This window comes from Palaemon carinicauda, chromosome 13, assembly GCF_036898095.1.
Source record: "Palaemon carinicauda isolate YSFRI2023 chromosome 13, ASM3689809v2, whole genome shotgun sequence".
NCBI lineage: Eukaryota > Metazoa > Arthropoda > Malacostraca > Decapoda > Palaemonidae > Palaemon > Palaemon carinicauda.
The window spans coordinates 27736613-27748716 of record NC_090737.1 but is presented as its reverse complement, the minus strand read 5'-3'; the positions used below and the strand labels follow the sequence as shown (position 1 = coordinate 27748716).

The 12104-nt window shown below is 37.5% G+C and overlaps 2 protein-coding genes across 4 annotated transcripts in view; one reads left to right on the top strand and one right to left on the bottom strand.

Moving 5' to 3' along the window:
- The window catches only part of LOC137651911 (glycine receptor subunit alpha-2-like), a 24813-nt gene extending 24604 nt beyond the window's left edge, over positions 1 to 209 (bottom strand). For 2 of the 3 annotated variants that reach the window (XM_068385120.1, XM_068385118.1), the window contains exon 1: positions 95 to 209. The gene's annotated coding sequence lies outside the window, so the exon portion shown is untranslated. The remainder of the gene's footprint in view (positions 1 to 94) is intronic. The other variant, XM_068385119.1, reaches the window with a different exon arrangement.
- A 3600-nt stretch (positions 210 to 3809) lies between these two features.
- LOC137652245 (charged multivesicular body protein 1a-like) overlaps positions 3810 to 12104 on the top strand; it is a 35320-nt gene continuing 27025 nt past the window's right edge. The window contains exon 1 of the mRNA XM_068385487.1: positions 3810 to 3959. Within this exon, the coding sequence (XP_068241588.1) occupies positions 3920 to 3959 (40 nt within the window). The 5' untranslated portion in view covers positions 3810 to 3919. The remainder of the gene's footprint in view (positions 3960 to 12104) is intronic.

The window sequence follows — 12104 nt, the reverse complement described above, 5'->3', positions numbered from 1 at the left end:
GCACGAGACCATCAGAGTTGAGTTTTGGTAACAAATTAAATAATCTTTTTAGTGTATTAATAAAAGAAATAGTATATTACCAATAACAACTTACATAATACGTCCTGCTCTTGTTAAAAGTCTATCTGCGTCTCTCTTTTGTTTTCTTAGAACCTCAATGAGAGTTTGTTTCTCGTTCGTCTTCCTTCTCCTGCACTTGGCAAAAGACTGAACCAGAGAAAGCTATACTGTCAACGAACCCAAGTTGGCACCTTTGGAATATTCTACGGTAATTCTTGTATATTTCCTCTTTCTGGTTTAATGTATTTTTTTTTTCCTTTTTTAAACGCTGAAGCAGTTTATTTGAGTCGTAGTTATTTCTATAGGTCATTAAATTGTGTAAGCATATCCAGAGAGAAAAATAAATTATCGGTTATTCAGTTTAGGGTTTGAAAAGCGAATTTTAAACAATTGCCTTTTACTTATCTTTTATTTGACTACTAGTGAACGCGACTCATCAAAATAACGGCTAAATATTTAGATAGGCACACATAAACAGAGATTCAACCCTCCCTACCCCCTATCCCTATCCTAGCTACAACACAGCAGTTTCGGCCATTTGTAGGAGACTCTGGTTTCTCAAGTCACTCAGCGTGACAGGAAAGAAAGATATTTATATATAGCCAGATACTTGTTCTTTATTATACAGGGGAAGATACTAAAAATTATTTTTTCTATTTCACTTAAAGCAAAATAGTTACTTTGCTGCATTCTAACAGCTTATCAAAATTGTATCCATTTTCACAGATTAATATTATTTTTTTTTTTTTTTCAAATTGTCCAAGTTTTAATCTATCAAGGCATTCTCGCTTCATAAGATACAACAGTCGTCCGCGTCGAACACAATTACCGCGTCCACTTTCTTCTTCTTCTTCTTAGAGAGAGAGAGAGAGAGAGAGAGAGAGAGAGAGAGAGAGAGAGAGAGAGAGAGAAAGAAAGATTAACTCCGAAATATAATTTGTTCTTGGGAGCTGATAACCAAAATGGACCCTTCAACATTTATATCTTGCAATCTCATATTGAAAAAATGGGTACTTATTTCGCTGAACAGTTTTCAAATCGATAGACAGAAATTACAACATTAAACCCCGATGTGAAGCTGCCCTTCTCTCTCTCTCTCTCTCTCTCTCTCTCTCTCTCTCTCTCTCTCTCTCTCTCTCTCTCTCTCTCTCTCTCTCTCTCTCTCTCTAGGCTTATCCAAGACATTTATCTTGGGGACCCGTAAAATTCAGACGTAAAGTAAGAGTCGTGAAAGGGACGTTTTTATTCCCCAACAGATATTGTCGGCTTCATTAGACGCTAACTTTGAAGAAAACAACGGTACTTAGCTTATTTAAAGAAGACTAATATCTTTTGTTGTTATTCGTTGGTATTTTTTTCTTTTCTTTTTTTAGAAAAACGGTTTCTCTCCCAACAATAAAATAAGGAAATTCTTCAATACAGTTTATTCCTACTTTTTTTTTTTTTTATTCTTTGGCAAAAGCTACGACACAGTAATGGCTGTGCTGCGAGAAGAAAAGAATTCATAGTAAACCAAATTAAACTAAAGGGGCACTCAGTAGAGCGCAGACCTCCGCCGCGGCAGCTTAATTCTCGAACTTTTGTTCGACCTTGACCTTTGACCTTAACATGTATAAATTAGCGTGGATTTTCATACACTCAAATATGAACCAAGTTCGAAGTCCGTGAAAACGATGTCCAAACTTACGGCTGGTTACGTGGATTAGACATTTTGCTTGACCGTGACCTTCACCTTTGACTTTGATCTTCCAAAATTTAATAATTTCCAGCATTTTACATAACAGTTAATCCATGCAAGTTTCAATAATCTGCGATTAAAATTGTGGTCAGGAAGCTGTTCAGAAACAAACACACAAACAGGGGCGAAAACATAACCTCCTTCCAACTTCGTTGGCGGAGGTAATTGCGTGCACATATACATTCAGCAATGACTCATATCACTTTGTGTAAACATATATCTTCTCAGTCAAGAATAATTATCGATATATTATTTCAAAGTGCTTAGTAACTCTAAATAATTATCATATTTTCCCATTTATCTCTGAAGGATACCTTTGCGATCCGAGTGGCAGATATAAAAAAGAAAAGAAAACACAACTCCGTGAGTTTGCAAGACATTAGTAAATAAAATTTGGAGATGTTTGTGACATAGCTGGAGACATCGTTTTTCTTTATTATTATTATTATTATTATTATTATTATTATTATTATTGTTGTTGTTGTTGTTGTTGTTGTTGTTGTTGTTGTTGTTGTTGTTGTTGTTGTTGTTGTTATTATTATTATTATTATTATTATTATTATTATTATTATTATTAGCTAAACTACAGCCCTAGTTGGAAAAGCAAGATGCTATAAACTCAAGAACTCCAACAGGGAAAAGTAGTGAGGAAAGGGATTAAGGAAATAAATAAATGATATGAGAAATAATGAACAATTAAAATAAAATATTTTAAAAAGAGTAAAAAAAAAAACAGATCTTTCATATATAAACTGTAAAAAGAGACTTATGTCAGCCTGTTCAACATAAAAACATTTGCTGCAACTTTGAACTTTTGAAGTTCTACCGATTCAACTACCCGATTAGGAAGATCATTCCACAACTTGGTCACTGCTTGAATAAAACTTCTAAAAAACTGTGTAGCCTAGTATTGAAGTTTATGATAGAGACGGCCTGATTATTAGAATTAACTGCATGCCTAGTATTACGAACAGGATGGATTGTCCGTGAAAGATCTGAATGTAAAGGATGATCAGAATTATGAAAAATCCTTAATTCAAATGGTCTTAAGCCAGGAAAGACTCTTGATCTTCAAAGGAACTAAAAAGGTTAAAAGATGAGTAAATTTGTTGATGAAAATTGGCAATGCAAAAGCAAAGTAATAGACCTTTGACTGGTAAATGGGATATAAACGTTAATTGCAATTGTTTAAGAAAAAACACGCCTAGTTTGACAAAAAACAAAAAGACTATTGCATTCAAGCATGATGGCTTGAGGACTATCAATACACATCCTACAGGTAATGTTTTATACAATATACAGTACAAACGTAAATTTTAATTACGATTTTCTATTTTCAATGCAACATTTCCCCTTAAGAGTAATCTATAATGAAAATAAAACAAAGCTAATAGTTTATGATTCTTAAAAAGTAGAAAATCTGGAAGGAGAGGAAAAAAAGCAAGGAGCTATTTTCAGTGTTATGAAAAAACACGAGGATTCCCATGCAATTTTTAGAATTAAAATGGGGTTTTAAATGCTTATTTTCCCACTTTTTAATACTTTCCATTCATCAGTACCTTTTTCTTCAAGATATACTGATCACATTACATCCAAAAACTATTTCAGTATTTGATGATGTAAACGTTTTTCTTAATGATATATCTTCATGCAAAATCGAGATGGTTTGAATACCCCGCTTTGTTCTGGGTCACCGGGCATTATGGATGCTGGCATAAGTTTTAATTATTATCCTACGTGAAAAGGAAATATATGGGCACACGATAGAATTATAAGCATAAATATTTTTTATGCAAAGGAAATATTCATTTGTTTAATACAAGGACACAAACTTTACATTTGAATGTCCCGCTTCTTTTTAGATGTCCACAGGTTATAGATGTAGGAATAAATGTTAGATAAAGTCACATTCCTTTTACAAACCTTATTTATATCATATTAAATCCTTCTCAAAGCCATAATACACACACTGTTTCTTTTACATATAATGATATGTTATGTTGTGGCCTTGGTAGAGAACTAAAGGAGGAAGAAGAAGAAGAGCAACATTTCTGTGATACTGAGTCACAGACACAGTCATTTATTGTTGTTGTTGACGTAATTGTGCATTAATCTATCAAAATGTCTTGGTTTGGGGGAAATTCTGACAAGAAAATGCAAGGTAATGTGTGAAGTCACTGGTGTTTGTGATATATAAAAATGTCATTATTGTTGATATAGCAAGTTACCATAAACCTATTGTAATGTCTTGAGAGCAACAAAAGACAACTTTGTCTACTTTCGTAGTCTGTCCTACCTCAGGCTATTACGTCACTTTCATTGATGGATTTTTAGATATAGTTAAATATGTTGCCTTTGTGTTACTAAGGATAGCCTACAATGTTCTATTTAAGACCTAGCCAGTATGACATACAGTATATTTCATATGATCAGTTTAATTTAATTTTCCCTTTGCCTACACACATCCACACCGAATAGTCTGGCCTATTCTTTACATATTCTCCTCTGTCGTCATACATCTCACAACACTGAATACGAAACAATTCTTTGCTTAAGGGGTCGGTAAAGTTTTACTGTATTACAGATTCTTATTTCGAATAGAAAATATATGTTTTCCTGTAGTAAATAACTTGATTTGACCGAATTTGACCTTCATTTCAGTCGCAAACAAACAGAACAACCAGTTTGACTAACTTTAGGTAGCCGAACTGGTTGCTGTTATTACGGCTGAAATGAAGGTGAAAACCGGTTATATCACGTCATTTTCTACAGTAAAACATATATTTTCCGTTAAAATGTTTAAATATAAGGACTTGTTCAAATTCCGTGTCACTTTACAATCAAGAACGTATATAGTGCGAACGCTAACATTAGCAATGTTACGCAACGTTACCAATGTTATGCTGCCTTTGCTAATGTTAGAAATGCTACGCTAATATGAGCATGTGTATTTTAAAGCATTTTTCCATATACCGTTTACACAATATATAAAAGGGTACAAAACCTAACAAACCCACCTAACCTAACCTAACCTAGAAGTTTCCATGTCAGAACCCCTAGCCGGGGACAAGTCCCCGGACCCCCTTCCCAGGTCACAACCCCTAGCTGGGGCCAAGCCCCCTGACCCCCTTCCCAGGTCACAAACTTGTACTGACAAGAGGTAATGTTGAGCTGCGCACTCTAAAAACATTAAAATTAAAGAAATTAATGACTTACTTTTATGACCCAGACGTCGAAACTTGTGGGTCATGGGTGTGTTAACACTGTGACATCTTAACTGCGTACGATAGCAAGGAACAGTACTTGGGACATAATAAACGTTAGAATACTTACATTATTTGATTTAAGGAAATTATCAACTTTGGCTGACGTATCAAAAAAATTGACATGAAATTTAGCAAATGCATTTTGGTAGGGAATACTGGAGCCGTTACAAGTTTCTATAACTTCCTCCATCGCAAAATACGAAAAAAATCCTCACTTGAAATAACAAAGACCTGACTAGGACAAAGGTCTCCACGGAAAAGGATTTGTTGGAAGGGGTATGAAGAGATAAGGGAAGGGGGTAGGGAAATATTAACACTCACCCCCTGTGCAAACTTTCCATACATATGAATTCGTGATTGGTTAACGGAAAAACAACAGAGTCAAGAGAGTAAACAGGAATGAACTAGAATAGGAAACTTATTAAGAGTTAAGTATTTATGTAAAATAGGGGTGTGACAAGATAATAACAAAATGTATAAAAGTAATATAGCAAGATAAAATGCAATGTATGATAAATGATATTTAATGAGAATATAAAATGGGGTGATTTTATAAGGTTTCGGATAATGAAACGAGTAATACTGGGGTCAAACGTAATATGTATACGAGGGTATTACATAAAAGGAATGGTGTAGGTATACTGGATCAAGTCATATACTTGAATAAACTGGGTGAAGTCGAATATAAATTTGGCAGTTAGAGAAGAAGTAATCCTATTGGTGGAGGAGGAGTCTATGCGCAGGGGGAAGGAGATTATGAGCAGAAGGCCAAAACCTGATAAGTACAAATGAACGAACGAGAACGTCTACAATCTTCACGTAGAATGACAAAAAATAAATGAAAAGCACTGCTAATGTTAGCATGTTACGCTAACATTGCTAATGTTAGATTGCTCAGCTCAATATTACCGTATTTTTTCATCGGTTTATCCAAGAAGGTAATGTATAGAGAAGAAAAGGCTTATTTTATCATTATTTACCTTTTCCCCAGTATGTTTTCCCCACCCAAAACCCCGAGTTCCCACTGGGGGTCCCCCATTATCGTTGGATATAGATATATATATTTATATTTCTGAAACTATTCATTTGCGACGGGATTGAGTGTCATTTTCGAAGAGAGCGGAATTTTTTCTATAGACAAAAGTAGATTTTCCATAGGTTACATTGCCCTGTAATACCGTACAATAATACCCTCTAATCTTGGGTAGTGCCATAGTCGCTGTACCATGGTCTTCCACTATCTTGGGTAAGAGTTCTTTTGCTTGAGGGTACACCGAGCACACTATTCTATCTTATTTCTCTTCCTCTTGTTAAAGTTTTTATAGTTTATATAGGAAATATTTATTGTAATGTTGTTACTCTTCTTAGATTATTCTATTTTCCTTTCCTTACTGGGCTATTTTCCCTGTTGGGATCTCTGGGCTTATAGCATCCTACTTTTCCAACAAGGGTTGTAGCTTATCTAGTAATGATAATAATAATAATAACATGCAGGAACCATATCTTTTTCAGTAAATATATGATACTTTGATTTCTAGCCAAATACATGAACCATATGATTTTCCTACAAGCTATCTTGTGTTTTATGCATTTTTTACCTTTATTATGGGGGCAAATCACCTGTTCATGAATTTTTGGACCCCCTTATATAAAGATAGTTATGGGGGACCCCAGTGGGAAACCTGGGTTTATTGGTTGGGGAAATGTCATAATAATGGTCTAAAAGGCAAAATAAGCCTAAGATAACCAGTGGGGAAAATATATGGTTCATGTAAGTGGCTGAAAACAGGCCAAAACGTGATTATTTAACACTTGAGATTTGTAAAAGGGTACAGAACCTAACCAACCCACCTAACCTAACCTAGTACAGTAGTTCCCAGGTCACAACCTCTAGACAGGGGCAAGCCCCCCAGACCCCCCTTCCCAGGTCACAAACTAAAAGTAAATCTCAAATAAGGGATTTTGACGAAGGAAAAATCTATTTCTGGGCGAGAGACCCGCGTCGCCCAGTGAAATGCTCCTTTAGCACTATTTCTAAGGTATATAACTGCTATATATTACCAGAGAAAAAATTGCATGGGAATGCCAGGTTGAACCCAGCTCGCTCACCTGTATAAGGTGTCGATATAATACTGGGGCGCGATAAATCACAACTAGAGGCCTCGCACCATTTAGATGTCTCCTGTCAAAATCCCCGAACAGCGAGTACAATACATGCACAGACCCAATCTACTGGTACCATTGACAACACAAAACACACATTAAACAATCTCACCAACCATTCAAGTACAGTCACACCCCCTTCCTTCAACATCTCAGCTTTCACACCATCCATACCAGATGCTTTTCCTACTCTCGTTTCATCTAGTGCTCTCCTCACTTCTTCTATTGTAATCTCTCTCTCATTCTCATCTCCCATCACTGGCACCTCAACACCTGGAACAGCAATTATATCTGCCTCCCTATCATCCTCGACATTCAGCAAACTTTCAAAATATTCCGCCCACCTTTTCCTTGCCTCCTCTCCTTTTAACAACCTTCCATTTCCATCTTTCACTGTCTCTTCAATTCTTGCGCCGGCCTTCCTTACTCTCTTCACTTCTTTCCAAAACTTCTTCTTATTCTCTTCATATGACTGACCCAGTCCCTGACCCCACCTCGGGTCAGCTGCCCTTTTTGCCTCACGTACCTTGCGCTTTACTTCCACCTTTTTCTCTCTATATTTTTCATACTTCTCTATACTATTACTCTGCAGCCATTCTTCAAAAGCCCTCTTTTTCTCTTCCACTTTTACCTTCACTCCTTCATTCCACCATTCACTGCCCTTCCTCATGCTGCCTCCAATAACCTTCTTGCCACATACATCACTTGCAATCCCAACAAAATTTTCTTTTGCTAACTTCCACTCCTCCTCTAAATTACCAGTTTCTCTTACTCTCACCTCGTCATATGCCATTTTCAACCTTTCCTGATATTTACTTTTTACCCCCGGTTTTATTAGCTCTTCAACCCTCACTGTCTCTTTTTTTTAATTTTTGTCTTGGGAATCTTTACAGAAGCTTTGCAGTAAAAATGTGCTGGTCTTCCCGAAAAATTAAGTCAGAATCGGACCTTTGAGGCCATATTTTGTGGTTATTTTTTAATTTCACTTAAGTAACCAAAAGCTTTACACTGAATGGAGAGCATTTTCATCATAATCAATTGTCGGCATAGATGAAATTACTCTTAAATTTTGAAATACATTGTACTTCCCCCAAATTCCCTCTTGGAGACGTCTTTATGTTTTGGTGGTTTAACTCAAACTGAAGGGAAGGATGGAAAAAAATGGCTGTTGTAAAACAACATCCGGGAACTTGGGCATAAATATTTGGAAGCTCTTAATTGGTTAAGAAGTCAGGTAATGATTACGTCATACAAAAAAACAGAAAAGCTGTCCAAAGCGAATGCAAGCAACGCATGTGCAGTAATTCAATGTCAGTCCCCCAGATGTAAACAATGGACTTAGAGTGAGAGATATACTTCACATTTTAATTTACCGATATGTAAGTTATTATGCCCCAGCCCCTATTTAACATATAGAGAAAAATACCAAATTAGCCAGCACTCGTCCATTTCTCATAGCGAATTTCAGTTTCGCTGGTAATTAAAGTATCATATATTTACCCTCATGGTAGTGTAGGTATACTTTTATAACATCCCAACCAGTGGGAAAAATGCACAGCTCATATAATATTTATATCATCGGTAACACTCATCAAATTTGTATGAAATACTAAAATGTAGCAAGGATAATTACAATGTTGTCTTCTAACCTAACCTAGTATCAGGACGTCGACAGCTGCCATTGTCCCTCTGACGTCCTGAGACATTCCTGAGACTCCTTCACAACTGTGTATCAATTTAGTCATTGCAGCGACAACAACAGGAATCCCATTAAGTGTCAGGCACAGGGACATTTTGTTCTTGGATCTAGAGTCTATTACAATAGAAACTGCTTCCAGGATCATTCAATCAGCTCCCATTTCCACCTTTTGTTAGGTACAGTAATTTACTCTTGCTTCAACCCACTGCTTGAAATTTCCAAACTGGCAGAAGGAATAGGATTATTTTGACACAGAAGCCACCTTACCAAAGGCCTGGAGATCCTGAAGGGACACAAGTAAGAGGAACACACTCAAAGTCTTTAAAACGGTTTTCTATGTATTTACGGTTAACTCTTCCGGTGGGAAAGTCGACTAGGGACTGATGACCGATCTTCTTCTCATTCAAAGGGAAGAAGACGTACCGTATGGTCTGCCATCAGGCAGATGGCAAGTACCCTACAAATGGCCATCAGGAAAAAGACTTTGCACTCACTTAAGAGGAAGGATATATACATCTAGATACCAATCCTTCTGTCAGTCATTTTTTTTTTTTTTGTCGTCTAGGCTTTAGTTCTCAATTCACAGCCAGAGATTCAGACTGTCTTGCACCTCGAGTGTTCTGTTTACGCTTACTTACCTAGTACCTACTCAATCAAGACTCACCTCTTAGGATTTTCCCGACAATCGACTTGTCGTATTGTTGTCTAGTAGGTAATGCTCCAGAAGTGATGTAGTTGACCTTCTTTTACCATGATCTGTGAACCGTATTCAATAAGTACAGTAATGCAGATGCATGGTCTGGTAGAAATGGAGGACCTGATGATGCTCATAACACATCAAATATCTGTTCCAGCAGACGAAGGAATGTGGCACACGGCCAAGAACATCAACGACATTGTTACTGTACAGTTTGACGTACAGTAACAATGTCCTTTGAAACCTCCTTCGTCATGGGGAAATTCTACATTGGCTCCCAAACCAGTAATTGCTCCATGTTTATTGTAAGTATCACTGGTAAGCAGCCAAAAATTTCCCTTCCTTCTGTTTCCAGTGGAACATGAAACATGGAAAGATGGGCTTGGTGACTGATTGACTTTTCCTTTCAAGGAGAGTTTCACTCGATCCCCTCCTCCAGGGATCCTGCCATTCTCTGACGAATCCAAGGAGGATGGGGCACACCTAGAGTACATGAACACAGAAATATGGTTCATAGAAGTAAAACACTTGCTTTCAATGTATTGAAAGTCCAAGCAATGTTTTTACTATCTCCCCAAGAGATTTTGTTAGTCACCCGTTAGCATTAGAGAATAACAACTCCACCTTTATGACTTATGTCTACCAGCAAAGGGGTTCTGTTTCCTTCACCCTTGGCAGTTGGGCTAGCAAATACACATCAGGGCAGACAATAACATGACAGATTTGTGTGCAAGATCTATTCCAATTAGAGGAAAGGATCAAGTGTTCACTCATTCACAGGGAGCATGGAGTAGGATCAGTGACCTTTCACATTTGTGTATGGTGGAAAGGCTCCTCACACTAAGGATATCGAAGGACTCTTTTGCTTCTCATATCATCCAGAACTCTATTTCTAGAAGATCTGCTTGTAAACTGCTCTACTAGGGACATTGGCAGCATTTGGGTCACCTTTCAACACACCAGTTATTCTAGAGCCATTAGCTCATCTGCCCGCTTTCCTGGTTCATCAAGTAATCAACAAGTCTTTGGATGATTTCTGTATCAGGGTACCTTGATGGCTCTGAAGTAGCTTACATCTAGTGGCATACGGTTTTGTCGATGTTTCTCCTTTGAGTACCAGTAGAAATACCATTCTTCTGTGAGGGACATCTTAGTAGGGATACTTTGCTGGGCTAAGACTCTGAAAAGAATTATGGTTCTTTTCATTCCTTTACCAAGGAAGTTTCTTTCTATAGTAAAAGGTTGTCACTCAGGCATTAGCTAAATATCAGACTGAAGAGCTCAGAAATATTCCCCTTCACAGGATTGAACTAGGCTGTGGAGGAGATTCCAATGGTCTTCCTATCTAGGAATTCGAGCCCCTTAGGGATGTTGCATGAGTCTTCAGGTCGTTCTAGCGGACCCTCTGGTACCCTTGACCAGGCATCAGATACGATTGACCCCTTGACTACTCATGAGCCTCGGCCTCCACATTAAGATGAGCTTACTGCATAACATCTCGTACATCACGAGTCATTATCAACGGATGAATTTTTGTCCAAGAGCTGGCATCTAGCCCAACACAAGTCCATTATCAAATTAGTGGACGAGTCTTATCAAAGGTCGAAGGTTTGTATTACGAATTTCAACAAATCACAAATTTTTGGATCAATTCCTGTACAGTGTATTTCAGTCATACAAACCTGAGACCTTTAAGTTACACTGCCTGTCACAACCAACGTGTAAGTCATGGATCAAAGTGAAAATACCCTGTTGCACTACCTGCCACCTGATAGCCATCTGTGTTTACCTTGTGAAAAAGTTTAACAGCCAATTTCAAGTTTGCTGTAGTCATACTCTTAATGAATGTCTCAGGTTTGTTTGGTTAGGAGGAAAACAAATTGATTAAAAAATTTATGATTTCTCCTTTGCAAAAAGTGGATTATTATTGTCATCACAAGTGTAAATGTTCTGTAATTGTTGGCATTAACCCTTATCCTTCTAAAGTGATTAAAAACCCTTTAAAAAGATTTGAAATAAACATGCCTCCATCGATAGGATTGTATGATGATCTGCTTTTAGCTTTATAACTGTTCTTCTCAAAGTCTGTTCCGTAACTGGAATACAATCTTACGCTATTTATAAGGGGTATTACTTTCGTCGAAGCTGAAAGGATGAGCCCTTAGAATTTAACGAGGGTTAACTACCCATCCCGCTAGTTAGCAGGAGGGGTAGGGGTAGTTAGATACCCCTCCCACTGACACACCCGTGAATGAGCCCACTTAGCTTTTGGCGCGGATGGTGAACGTTCGTTGATGCTCTTCATCCTTGCCTAATAATTGGACTGCCGTTAATGCTTTTTGTACTCTCTCTGTTTCAGTGTGTGGTGACTTCTGCCTATCTTGCGCATCTGCCCTGGACTTGAAGGCTGGCCCAGCAATACCTTCATGTCTGCTGCAGACACCTGTCCTTACACACTTTGTCTCTTCCGCAGAGGTCAAC